The sequence below is a fragment of the Thermobia domestica genome, chromosome 11, assembly GCF_964235325.1.
Source record: "Thermobia domestica chromosome 11, izTheDome1.hap1.1, whole genome shotgun sequence".
In the NCBI taxonomy this organism is placed as follows: Eukaryota; Metazoa; Arthropoda; class Insecta; order Zygentoma; family Lepismatidae; genus Thermobia; species Thermobia domestica.
This window is the reverse complement of record NC_137464.1, coordinates 262,760,407-262,775,014: the sequence shown is the minus strand read 5'-3', so window position 1 is coordinate 262,775,014 and position 14,608 is coordinate 262,760,407. Positions and strand designations below refer to the sequence as shown.

Sequence of the window (14,608 nt, the reverse complement as noted above, 5' to 3'; positions counted from 1 at the left end):
GTGATGACTCTAACGTTTCCATAGTCATTTGGATAGATCCATGCTTCGCTCATTGTCAACAAATTTCCAGCGGTCACCAAACTAGGTGGCGCTCGTACAATCTTCTGCCCTTGCTCTTTCCAGATGCCGTAGTGTCAACGCATGCAGCCAGTGTAATCATTTGATCGTAACACACTGTTATAATGGATCCTCACAGGCTGCCATATCCCGGACATTCTTTAGCACAGGTTTTGTGAGTTTCACTGCCACCTTATTTGGACGTGATTTCGTTGGTGAAGTGGGTTGTAGAGGAGGCTGCTATGCATAATGTTTAATTGTAAACTAACAGTGCCCCAACCTACTACAAAGCCATCGTTCTATCACCGTGTGGAAAAGAACCCATGACGTTCTCTTCTCAAAAGGATTTTTTTTTTCTTGGTAACATTTTGCCTCTAACATTTTTATTCTGTTCTATAATAGTTGAGAGACTGATACACGTTTATATCTGATCGATAACTGCTGAGAGTCTCATATACGTGTGTCTGTCTGTTCTACAATAGCTGAGAGACTGATACACGTGTGTCTGTCTATTCTACAATAGCTGAGAGACTGATACACGTGTGTCTGTCTATTTTATAATAGCTGAGAGACTGATACGCGTGTGTCTGTCTGTTCTACAATAGCTGAGAGACTGATACACGTGCGTGTATAGTTTTATTGCTTTATGAAACGGTTTGACACTCGTTGGTGTCTTCAAACTGTTGGATGGAAAGTGGTCAGTCTCTGTAAAGGAAACTCAGTAAGATAAAGATGCCAAAGATAGCAAAAAAGAACTAGAATAATGAATTAATTACTACTAAAATTATTAATATATATATATATATATATATATATTTGTAATACATCTATGTGGGTAGAAAGAAATTACATTAGACATGTTAGTAGGATACGATTCCAAAGGTATTAATTCCTTTTAAACAGATGTAAAATTAATATGCGTTTCAGATTACTGTGGCATGGTATACGTACAAAATCGTTGATTTTTTTTTTAATCTGAATACCAGTCATTTTAGCTGTGGAACTTCTTATATACAATAAAAGTCGAATTCTGACTAAAGTACCTGTATATATTGTCTAATAAATAATAGCATTATCTGATGTGTCTGATGAAGGCAAAGGTACTTTAGCGAAACTGTAACGCTATTCTTTGTTAGATCATTTGCAAAACACGTTCAAATTTTCATCGTAATTTAGAATTTAAGTACTAACTTTATCATTTTATAGACTGCCTAATATACTAGTCGACTAAATATATCCACGTGGAGCTTTCTACTAAATGCTAAATAGGTAATGCCGTCCAAAAAATAAAAAATAAAATAAAATAAAATAAACGGATAATTGGCATTATATACCCCAGGAAATAAACTTTTACTTGTATGACAAAAAAATAGCTTTTTCAGACATACGTTAATTTCGTATAACATATTGTAGTCTAGCTAAATACTGCCCCAATCTAATTTATTTTTATTCATTTATTTTGAGAAGTTATAAACGGAATATTACTTTTCTTTCCCTATTTGAATTACTTACACTGTATTCAAAAACAAATACGTATTGCAGAGTGGAGCGTTATGTAGGTTTCTTCATTTATAATTTTTTCGTCTATTTCTATGCCTATGTACGAATAACATACTTTTTTGAGTAAATTGAAGTCTTCTTTCGTAGAAAACCAATGATTAACATTTTTCTGAACATAACTGTACTAATTAACTATTTCTCTTGTAATTTCCTAGGCTTTCTCGTCGTCCGAAGTGGCAGCTGCCAAAGACAGACTCTCCAAACTGCAAGACATCCAGACGCAAGTAAATCACACGTGGAAGGGCGCTCGATGGATGATGGACATTTTGAAATTTGCAAGAGATAAGAACGTGGGCGTCGGGTTGTCCATGAGAGCTCTTCTGCCGTTCGCCGGGGAGTCATCTCGGCGTAGCAGCAGCGAATGCACCGCACTCTCGCCACCTGGTGGCCTCAAAAGAAGCCTACTCCAGTTGCCACAGAGGGACCCGAAATTAGTGAAGTCGAGCACTACGGAGTGTGTGAAAAAGCCGTCAAGTGCAGCGGAGTTAGTGTTCAGTGAGCAGAGTAAAGTGGGACGGGGAAGTTGGCCTGGAATCCTGGGTGAACACAGTAAAAGTGAAATGACCCTTCATGAACCCTCAGTTAGATTACCACCTTCCAGAAGTGAGAACCACTTACACGCTTGTCGCGTTTTGGGCAGTGAAAGTCCGCGAAAGGCCAGTGCTCCGGACACTTTACAGTGCACATTAAGAAGCGGCCATTCGCAAAGTGACTCCAAAATCCCCCATTGTCATCAGTCGAAGCAACAGGGTTCTAGCCATGGCAGCTTTCACGACTTGCATCGACCGTACGGTAGCAATCTAAGCGTCGACCAACGCTACCACTCGCAGACATTTAGCCAAGGCAGTGATATCTCGTGTACGAGTACACAGTCCGTGTCGTCGGACCCCGACAAGTATAAAGAGAACGCTAGTGCTAGTGGTGTGAGTGAGAGTGACGTTTCGTTTGCCCGCGGCAGTGAAACGGACGACTCAACTGATACCGCTAAGTGGAAACCGAATGAACCTGGTATTTTACAAGTGTACGCCGCGTACGACACAGGCCTCGCGAGTGGTACCAGTTTGAAACTTCACGTAACTCCACGCACAACAGCTCGAGAGGTGATCGATCTCGTAGTGAAACAATTGAATATGGCTGTGGTTCTAAAAGGAAAAGACGGACCAATTTATGGGAATGATAAACTGAAGAACTTCTGTCTCGTTGCGGTGATAGGGGCGCGTGAACGATGCCTACGGGATGATTTTAAGCCCCTTCATCTGCAGAATCCGTGGAAGAAAGGAAGACTGTATGTTCGAATGAAGCATGACGTCCTAGCAGCCATTGAACAGAGCTCAAGGCATTCCGCTTATCTATGAGTATATCTATCCCTTTAGAATATCTGTACATGTTACCTACACGCGGGGAAGTTCCTCGAGAGCTACTGGTCCTAATAGAGAAATTCATTCAGTAAAAGTTAGTTGAAAAAGTCTATTTTTTCTCCACAGTATCTTCGAGATGTTTAAGAAAACCCTTCTGGCACTTCACCAAATCTATAGAAAAAGAAGTTATCGCTGTCGAAATTTATGTTGAAAAGCATCAAATAAGAAGCATGCATACAATATCAGTGGTAAGATATGCCGCTAACATCAAAGTTAGTAAAAGATTTTTTTAAAAACGTGAAACTGTTTGCCAGTCGTCAGCTTTTCTGAATCAATCAAACAAACAAACAAAAGTATGTATACCAACATACATTTATACGATCTATCAGTCTGTAAGTTGGTCTATTTTTGTTGAACAAGCAATGAGCCTATCGCTGTGTCATAAAAAGATGAACTCAAAAATATACATATTAATTCCAGTTTTAAATATGATCATTATAATCTATTATAAATTAAATAAAGAGCTTGTCTGTCTGTGTGCGGCCTGGGGACCAGACGAGTGGACCGAGAGTTACCAAATTTTGGTCACGGGTACCTTGGTCCAGGCCCCAGACCAAGACGAAGCTTTTTTTTTTTTCCAAAATTCGAGTCAGGGGGATCTCAGGGGACATGTAAAAGCAGTAGAAAATGACCGATATTAGTGTCAAATCCATAGTTTTCGCGGTCACTTGAGATGAACGGTGACTTCCAAATACAGCCCCCATTGGCTGGAGGCCAGAGGCTTTTTTTTTTTTTTAATTCGAACCAGGAAGTCTCAGGGAACGTTTACCGGGATATGTAAAAGTAGTAGAAAATGACCGATATTTTTTTCTTTTGTTGTTTGGTTTCTCGTAGATATTTTATCTAACCCATGCAAAGAATGGATATTTCAAATAGTCTGAAATAAAGTGATTGACAAAATCCACAAATAATTCAACAGACAAACAATTTACAGAGTAATAAAAGGCTTGTAAATTTTTCTGTTCCTTGAGAAAAAAAGTTACAACGTATTTTTTTTTTTTTTTTTTTTTAAAGTTACGAAGTTAAAACTAAACAATTTCTCGGCCCGATTGTGCATTATTGAAATTATTATTCGTGGAAATCGGATAATTTTAAATTTATTTATTTAGTTTTTTTTTTCAAATTCAATTAGTCATATTTAATGCTAATTTAGTAAACATGTAAACAATAGTCAGTTTAGAGCTTTAAAAAAATCAATATTTGGTAATATTTTCCATAAATAGAAGCTTTGCTTGGTATATAATTAAACTATTTGCTGAACAAAACAATATATTCACATTAAAAAGTATATACATGTGATAGTATCGCTAACACCTGAAGATAGTGTCTGGAGATCTGAAGATAGTGTCTGATGAAGCCAAAGTGTTAGGTGGCGAAACTGTCACACGTACGTAGTTTTTTAATGTGAATATATTGTTTTGTTCAACAAATAGTTTGTTTGTATTTAATCAATATTTGGTACTTACAAGGTCGACACTTGGCTCTAAAAATGTATTAAATACGCACAAATGATTAATTTATTATTTATGTATTAGATTATAAGAAAACAGGAATACAAAACGGTTCAAGTTATGCTTAATTTATAGAAGATAACTTAAGTCTACTTTGATATGATTTTTTCTTCTTCTTTTAGCAAATAAATCTCACTTAGTTGCAAGACCAGTAGCTTTTAGAAGAACACCCTGTATTCTGTATGTGAGCCCTAAAACATTCGTTATCTCTCTCTCTCTTCTTGTAGTTTCTCCTTCTGATGTGGAGAAATTTTGACGAAGTAATAACAAAACGCATCGACATTTATGTTAACTGTATCTTTGTTTTCGTTCGCTTCAAAACATGATCTCCATTTTCCATTTAATGTCAAGTGGAAAATATATATATTTTTGGTGGACAAAAGAAAATAAAAATGCCCAATTTGTACGGAAACTGTATTTTAAAAAGTGAACAAAATACGTACACTGCTTTGTGCTACTTTAGACAGTGTAAAATCTAAAGCATTCCACACAGACTGCGAAGCTAATAGTGTTATTTTGCCCTATGAGTGTAGCCTAGTGTTACTGTTAAAAAAAATGACGTTATAAATAAAGTGTTAATAAATATGATGATATTGTGCCCCCTCTGTTGCTCCTTCCAGAAATAATCCTTTACGCTATTTTTCATAAATGAAAGGACTGTATGGTCTTTGTAATTTGAAACAACCAGGAGCATGGTATTTGAGATTCTATAAACGAAAGACAAAAAGCTGAATGAATGTTAGCTTCTCTAAGTAAATCGCCGTTATCGCACTGGTATTACTACTTCAGAGGTTCTCAAACATGGCCAAATCTTCCCTGTTAAAAGCTTTTTAACTACGCTACGCGATAGGTTACGTACCGGTTCTAACGTTAAGATTCTATTTTTGATATTTAAAAAGTTGTTCTTTATTTGTAGTAGTTGTAAAAGAGCTTTATCTGCATGTTTTATCAAGATGAATATCCAAAAATCGCTATATTTGTATTATTTTGTTAGAGCAAAGAAATTGTAGTGTGCCCATATAGAAATCAAAATAAAGGTACTTCTAATGTGTAAGTTACGAACAAAAATACATTGAACAAACTTTCTAAGCACTAAGTTTTCGTGATTTGTTATCTGATCATCAGTGTGTATGAATAAAATGAGAAAAGGAAAAATAATGAATATTTGATTATATGTAATAGTCAACCATGTTTGAAGTTGTGCACGGGTATTATGACTGAACAATGCGTGTCTAGTATCCAAGGAGGATCGAAAGATAATAAACAGTGGAAAAGAACAGTGGATAATAAACAGTGGATATGGTTCGCAAAACACCACTGCAGATTTTTTTTTTTAATTTTTCACTAGTTTAATTCTTTACTACACAGCGCATCATTCACATATGAACATGAATCTCCTCATTCTTCCCAACATCTGTAGATGTCCCTTAACAGACACAAGTGAAATACGTCTTGATAAAAATCGGAAAGGGGTATTATAAAGGGGAATTTTTTCGGTTATTTTTTCAATATATCGCACCGTTTGCAAGATTTGAGCCTACTTCCGGTTGGAATTTCTAATTCATGTATGATCAGTGTTTTCTTTCTTCTTGCATGTAGTATGTAATAATCAAATACATTACATACACAATTAATTATAATATCAGTGATATATGGTGTTCATTGGGCAAAACACTCCAGACAATAAAGATTCTTCTTAGACTGGAGAAATGGTTATCCTGCGTTTTTCATTATCATTGGGCCATGAAACAAACGCCGGAGAGATATACTAATCCCGTATGCAAATGTGTGGTGTTGAAATGTATACCTCGTAGGATATGATGGTTTACTTTTTTAAAATTTCAACACTTCCAGTGTGTCCCTAAAAATGTAATAAATAAATAACGGCCATTTTTTAAATATTCAATTAGAACTGAATAATCTACACAAAGTTTTCAATCGATCAGTGAAAACAGCATCTTTCTAGAGCATATGGTTCCCGAGAACTCACTGTCGAAAGAATTGGCCACAATCATATAAACCTAGCGTTTTAATATATAGCTTATTGTTTGTATTATTATCATTTTAAAGCTTTTTTTCTCTTAATTTTCTCCACGCGTACTGTTTCCAGTATTTCACAATATAGCTAGTGTATTTACTGGTTTATCTGAAGTGGATTTCTGCGGACCGTGCTTTCCCTCTCCTTCTAGTGTTTTCTCTAGATATTCAGAGTTTCTGGCCTGGCCACACATTCTTCTTCATAAATCCGGCCATGACTTCAAACATGGTTGTCTGTTATATATAACGAGACATTCTTTTCTTTTTCCTTTTATACATTCTGATGAAGAGATGGTAATCTTAAAAGCTCAGTGATTTTATTTATATTTTTTTTCCACTGGTAATTAGCTCTCATCTCATCTACTTTTAATTTCATTTTTAGTATGTAATAAAAAAATATATTCCAATTATCCTGCTTCATTTCTCGGAGCGTAAAATCTACATTATAAACAAATTTTTCAGTCTGAAATAGGTGAACAACTGTATCTCACCTTCAACCCGTAAATTCAATATTTTAAATCCTAATTCTGAAAATGTATTTGTCACGAAGATGTCTTGTGACTTCCTAGTTTCTTACAAACATATAAATAAAAAGTAATTTTATATATTTAGTAGTAAGATTATTGTCTTACAAAATCACTAATATTTTACAGCTTTGAGCATAAATTCAATCCATTCAGCGCGTTAAGCTTAAGAATCAACTAATAGTGTGATTTTGTTATTGAGTTTGACGCTATGGTGTTTTACAATAATTTACGCGATTTATGAATAGACAATGGAAACAAGTGAGTAGGCGTTTCATTACAGAAAGAAATTATTACTTGTCATTTATATTAGTTTTTTTTTTTTTTTTTTTAATAACTTAAAAATACGAGGCACGTCCACAAAATAAGTGTACTAGGGCCCTCGCGGGCGGGCATAGGGAATTTGTTATTGCTGTGTTGGTCACACTACCGTATAGCTTAATTCTTACCCTTTCCAGCGAACCCTATCACGCGTCAGTACGACCAAAACTGTGGCCACAGTAACGTCTTCCGTGAAAGATGTCGATAAGATTTGCCGCCAAGTGGGAGATTCGCAGCGTTATCCGTTATCTCGTTGTGAAGAGAAAATCTTCGTCTGAACTTTTTAACGAGATCAAATGGCGAAGAAATGATGAATCGTACGAGTGTGTTTAAGTGGTGACGTGAATTTAAAAACCATCGTAGTGATGTGCACAATGAGCAAAGGAGTGAAAGACCCTTGATTTTGACTGATATGCGCATTCTCCTGACCTGGTGCCTTCAGACTATCATCTGTTCACTTCCCTGAAGATGCACATGGGTGGGGAAAAAATTTCAACTGATAAGAAAGCGAAGATGAAGGTGAAGAATTCGGCAAAAGAGATGGCGGCAGACTTCTTTGATCAAGGCATAAAAAAAAAAAAAAAGTGATCCCTCGTCTCACTAAGTGCATCGAGAGCGATGATGACTACATGGAAAAATAAATAGCACATATGTACTCATGAAAGCATTTGAAAGTTTTATTTTAAATAAATTTTTGAAACCTACCAAAATCTAGTACACTTATTTTCTGGAAGTATCTCGTATGTATGTACAATTAAAATGGAATTCTACTAATATTTTTACTTTTACTCTCATCTATACGGTATGAAGATATCCCTTCTATTTAAGATATTAAAACACTGTATTTTTGGAACTTAGAATACCACTATTTATTCACAGGGCATGAATAATCTCTTAAAACTGAATTACTGAAAAAAAAGAATTGATAATTTAACTGTTACTATTTTGCGAATCGTTACAAATAACAAAACATTTGACGAGCTCAGGTTTGAGAACCTCTGTTCTAACATTACTCACTAATAAGCCTGTATTTTTGCATATAGACATTCTAAAAAGGTGCAGAAAGTATAAATAGAATAAATTTTATATAGAGAGAATTATTCATATATAAATATATATATAAAACAGATATTATTACATAAATTATAAAAAAATAGAAAATATATGAAGAGAGCTTAGCGTATAGCTATTACATTTTGGAAGCGCAAAGTATTATTACATAAATAGATATTTATATTTGGTAAAATTATAACAAGTAATATAATAATATAACAAAGAAATTGGAAGATTTTTTTGAGAGATAAATGGATATTTTGCAGTTTTTGTTTTGTGATCATTTACAGAGTATATTTTGTACAAAAAATGCTTGAAAGAATTCAGAATTGTTATTTAAAAAAATACAAAATGTGATCGAATCTATAAACCTATTAAAACTCTTATATATAGTAAACATGATATATGTAATACAAACTACTGAATACCTACGAACTTACCTGACGGTACCTATTATATTTTTTGGAAACAATATGAATCAAATCATTTCATTGATAACGTGCTTTTGGAAGTGGTGCTTCGAGGAAGCAAATTCTGATGCCAGTAGATTTATGCGTCAAAATTACTAAACAAAAAATGTACATTTATGTCCAAGGAAGCAATTTGTTAAAACAATTAACATAATTTGTGAATTATTTTCTATATTAAGATTTACATTTTATTAGGCGTTAAATAACTGGCATTGAAATAATGACATTGGATTTCTAACTTTTTAAACAATGTGGACGTATAACAACTTACATTTTTCAGTAACTTGTGTTACGGAAGAAAATTAGCCCATCATTCTCATGATTTCTTTAAAATCTGTTTTAAAAATTCTACAAAACTCTAATATTTTTTTTTTCAAAAACCGCAACCGAAATCAATCCTGTCCTATTCACTTTATATTTAATTTTTTTATACGTACATGCTCTGTATTACAAAATACATAAATTAAGGTATTGCAAAATATAATTACATATGTAGATCATTGTAAAATAGATTAAGTAATGCTGTTTTGTTACTTTTCTTTCTTCTTGTTGTTATTTAGGTGTTAAGATTTATTTCCTAGTTGTACTTCAAATCTGTTTTCTAAAAGGAAATTAATAATAATGCTATGCATTATGATGGGCTAAGTTTCAGTACATTTCTATATTTGTTCAGCTGAAGATAATGCTTTCACTGTTGTCAAACAGGGAAGAAATTTAATACAGGGTTTCAATTAAATAACCCCCATCGTATGATTTCTTATTGTTACCGTACTTTCTACTGTTACTTATTCTTATTGTACAAATCTTTTTGTCATTTACAATTCTGTTGTTCCAGAAAGCCATAACTTTTCAATTCTATTCTTTTGTAAGTGGTTTTAATTCTAAGTTAATTCTATTCTTACCTAAGTTCTTTATCAATTCTATTCTTATGTAAGTTCTTTGTCAATTGTATTCTTCCGTAAATTCTTTTGTAACAATTCTATTCTTGTGTGACTTTTCGTGAACTACTTTTCATGATTTGCAGCAGAACATTGTAAGGCAAAGAAAAAGCAAATCAAAAACAATACTCTTGCAAGATAAAAAGTATTGCATGGTTATTCCATCATTCTCGACGTGGTTGGTAGGTTTTGATCTATTATTTGTGTTAACTTTACCTCATACCTTTCATTGCTTATCCTTTATCAGTCTCTGAAAAATGAGTCATGTGAGTCACATGTAAGACTGGATATAAAGTTCTGGGAGTTGTCAAGATGACTTTTTGAATTGTTCGTACTTATCAATTTAAAAGTCTTTTCTTATGACTCGTAGGTGTGTCTTTCGTCATTCCTTCCACAATTGCTGTATATTTGAGAGAGTGAAATTGTAATAAAACTTGGACATAAAATTCTCTTTCACACACTCAAGCAGCCTTCTCCCGTAATAGTAATCTAGGTGCCCGTGTTGTCGTGGCCTTTTTCTTTTCTCTCTCTCTCTCTCTTTGTGTGTGTGTCTTTCTTCAATGATTTTAAAAGTCTAGACTTATCATTTTCGTCTACCATCTTTAACATACTTTTCTACTTATCCTTTATCTTGAAGGAGCCTTCCTTATTATTTTCGAAATATACGAAGATAAAACGTTATTTTCTGATGGTTAAACCGATCTGGAGAAGGCAGATGGAGTCTTTTAGTTCCCTGTGCTTTTAAAATCTACATTCAGCTGAATAAAAATAGGATTAGCTTGTTTCACCTAAACAAGAGATAAGTTCGGGTAAGTTTCTAGTAAATTTTAATATAAATACCAACTGGTAAACAATACTATCATCAGTAAAATGTAAAATACTATTATGTAATTGTATTCGAAATACTATAAATTTATTCCGAATCTAATGAAAATATGAAAAATGTATAGGTGTATAAAATGAATTGTTCGAAAGAATTATCATGTTTTAGTTATTTATATTTAAAAGAAATATATCAAAAGAGAGATACCTGTAACATTTGTGATATGTGATAGATATTATGTTGTTGCAATAATGTTGACGAAGTCATGAAAGAACGTGTGATACATATGAAGAAAATGTAATAATGATATCAGATAATAGAAGATGTGTGATTGTTAATTTTTAAGCAGAGAGTGAAAGTTATTTATATGAAAATTTTACCGAGTTCGAGATTGTATTGTACAATTTCCCACTAGAAAACTCAGGAAGATGATATTAGCATGTTCAACAGGAAAAAAAAGGAACAAGACATTGCAACTGGCCAGTGAGACTAAACCCATACTTAAGAGAGGAAATACTGATCTTTGTTTCATGGTTTAAAAAAACATTAAAAATGATAATAAAAAAAAAAGTTGTGTTCAAATCATTGTATGTGGAGTTAATCTCTGTCTACTACAGTGGCGTCAGTTTCGTGAAGGTCAAGGGAGTATCTTTTCATTCCCTTTAGTGATTTTACTACAAGAACATGGCCAATGGGAAACTTTACTCTCTGCCTTGGGCTGGAAATAGATATTAGCTTAAACTATATATACAGGATGTTTCAGAAGAACGACAACGTTTGGGAGATGATTCATGACACCAAGATTTAAAAAAAATGTTGATATAGACTTAAGGGGGGAAAGTTACATTGCAACACGCGTTATTTCGAACATGGGAAACCCTGGACAGCAGAATATCAACTAAGTTCAATGTGTGCGCGCAAAGGATTCCCTACACGCCATAATTCCCAGACATGCTTCCAATAGAATTCTCAGAAATCTTCTGACTTAAAGGTGAGTCCAAAGTAGGCAAAAGGCAATCCTTGACACTAGTGAATTTGGAATGCATCAAAACGGGAAATCGGAAATGTTAGGGAACGCAACTCCACGGTCTCTCGTGTTCGGAATAAGGCGTGGTGTGGTATTTGACTCTTATACGTGTGAGAAAAAAAAGTGAAATGTACCGTAGAGCAATACATCCCACCAACACGCGAACCAATTTATGAGTTTGACAATGGAACACACACACACAAACTCAATATGTTTTCTTTTTTTTCAGACGCCATTTTTTTATAAGTATATATTATGATGGAGCATTCTCATAAGTATATATCTTTCCTTTTATCTGCTTCGGATGAGTTTCATTTGGCTTACCGTAATGCAAATGTAGGAAAAGTTTCGCGGAGACAGTTCGCAAATTGCGTATGAATGTATACAAAATACCAGAACACAGCTTTAGAAACTTAAACTACTTGTTGGTGGAATATAAAAAAGAACCAGTGACGGAAGTGTGATTGACTGCTATTAGTTATATTAAACATTCAATATGGCAACAGTAAGCATTACCAAACTTCTGTCTTTAGAATCCTTTTTCATTTCTTTTCTCTCTCCTCTACACTCAATTGCAAGCCGTTCGAATCTCTAAAAGTTAACGATTTAATTCAATGCATTTTGTTCGTAAATACCACATAAGTGCATTCTGCTTTGTCCTTCGTATGCCCATGGTGGGACTCGTTTATTCTTACCACGTATCAAAGTTTGAGCTGAGCTAGCTTTTTTTTTTTTTTTTTTTGATTGGTAATTTCGCTAAAATACAGGGTGTTACAAAAAATTTTCACAATATTTTGGAAATAGATTCCTCACATCAAAATTTAAAAAAAAAAAAAGTTCATATGGACCTGTGCTCAAAAGTGGATAGTTTCGGAGTTATAGGGAGCCGAAAACATGTAAAAATGAACTTTATAGGTTCATAGTTCCACTGCTATGGGACCTATCGTAGTCGGGTCAAGACATCACTGAGGAACTGGTATGTGAACTATCCAAATATCGATGTTTCAGAATCCTTCGGTACGTGCACAATCATTTTAGAAAAGCTGTTTGGGAGTGCTTGGTTACTATCCAACTACCTCTCTAAAAAATTGGTGAGCAAGTACTGGAGCATTCTTAAACATGGATATTTGAATAGTTTACATACCAAGTTCCTCAGTGATATCTTCACAGACTACGATAGGTCCTATAGTAGTGGATCTATGAACTTTTAAAGTTCACTTGTTTCACGTTTTCGGCACCCTATATCTCCGAAACTATCCACTTTTGAAAACTGGTTCATATTAACTTTTTTTTTCTTATTTTGATGTGACAAATCTGTTCCCAAAATATTGTCACACATTTTTCTAACACCTTTTATTAAAATTTTCGCAAAAATACCCAAAATTATCTTCTAATCTCATTTTCAATAAAATAGGTAATAAAGACGAAATTAAATTATCCAAATATATAATACGAAAATGACAAAATGCTTTCCTCTGATAAGATTGTATAGTTAAAATGTCAGACAATATTTTTTGCCTGACAATGTTGATGGCGCTAGGAAATGTACAAACATTGAACTGCCCAAGGCTCCAAACGTTAACGCTTTATTTCTACAGCAGATAAATACCCTTTGTTCTATCAATAAAACGAATTACAGAAATTAAAAAAAAAACTCCCTAAGGAACTTCTATATCGACGCCACTGTTTTCTTATGGTCTGTAAAACTGTATTTTCTTTTAAAAAACAAACAACATTTCTGTATTCTGCTTTGATTATTTTTAAGAAAATGTTTTAAAAATTGACTTTTCTCATTTACTTGTGAATTTTTGCTTTCCATATTAAGAAATAAGCTTCAAAATGGCTGTCTAGCCGCTGTCTCCTCATTTCGAACGACGTTTTTGAGATGACACCAATCATTTAAAGTAAAAAGAAAAAGAAAAAAATGATGTTCTAGAAAAGACAGAAAACCTGCCAAAACTGTTAATATAATGTTCTTTATTTTTCATAAACAATGTTAATTATATCGCATCGTGGTTTTTATTTTGTACTTAAGTTTATGTACATAAACGTGGCTGCAAGTGTGCACATTAACTTGTACAGTTCCTGCTGCACTTGTGCAAGTGGGACAATAAATGTCCAACCAAAGTGAAGTATCATTTTCTTTATTCTCAACCTTGATATGTTTATGATATTGTTCAATGACAAGGAAAAAGAAAAGAGTAGTTTGGGGGAGAATGAGTTTAGCATATAGCCCAGAAGGTGGAAAACCCATCGAACGAAATTTAAGAACAACGAAATGAAATCTTTCAGTTTAACGTCCCATGTTATGCCCTTTAGGCTAAAGGAGACGATAATTAAGGCAAGTGAATGATGATAGAAGAATTGGTGGAATGAGAAAGTGGGAGGAAACGGGAGAACTCCGAGAAAACCCACGGACACGATCTTGTCCACCACAAACTTACTTCGTCGGGATCGAACCAGGGACCTCACGCACCAGAGGTAATCGCTCTACCACTGGGCCACCATGATCCTTTCCCCAAAATTTAAGAGGGAGTGGATACAGCTAAAATGAATTAACAGCTTCGATTTATCATAAACCGTAAACATTTTCCATTATGTATATATCTTGTGTCTTTGAAGTTCTTTGGAAAAATGATTCAATAGTTCACCATAAAAGACAGCTATCGTCGCGGCGCCTTCAAACACCGCTATGTGTATTTTTTGCTCAAAAGATATGGGAGCAGTTTGGTGTACAGTATATATCTACAAAGAGACTCATGTGACAATCTTCATTTAAGGGCTAACTACGTCATAAAGAAAAAAACTCACCATGTGATGTTGCAGTCAAATTACTCCTATAACTTTCCGCTAAGTGTTCTCAAAGAGA

At 34.1% G+C, this 14,608-nt stretch overlaps 1 protein-coding gene across 3 annotated transcripts in view; it reads left to right on the top strand.

Moving 5' to 3' along the window:
• Nucleotides 1-13,865, top strand: part of wake (ankyrin repeat and fibronectin type III domain containing protein wide awake) — an 865,293-nt gene extending 851,428 nt beyond the window's left edge. For all 3 annotated transcript variants that reach the window (XM_081732239.1, XM_081732238.1, XM_081732240.1), the window contains one exon: nucleotides 1,773-13,865. In XM_081732239.1, the coding sequence (XP_081588365.1) occupies nucleotides 1,773-2,972 (1,200 nt within the window). In that variant the 3' untranslated portion in view covers nucleotides 2,973-13,865. The remainder of the gene's footprint in view (nucleotides 1-1,772) is intronic.
• Nucleotides 13,866-14,608: the final 743 nt, after the last annotated feature.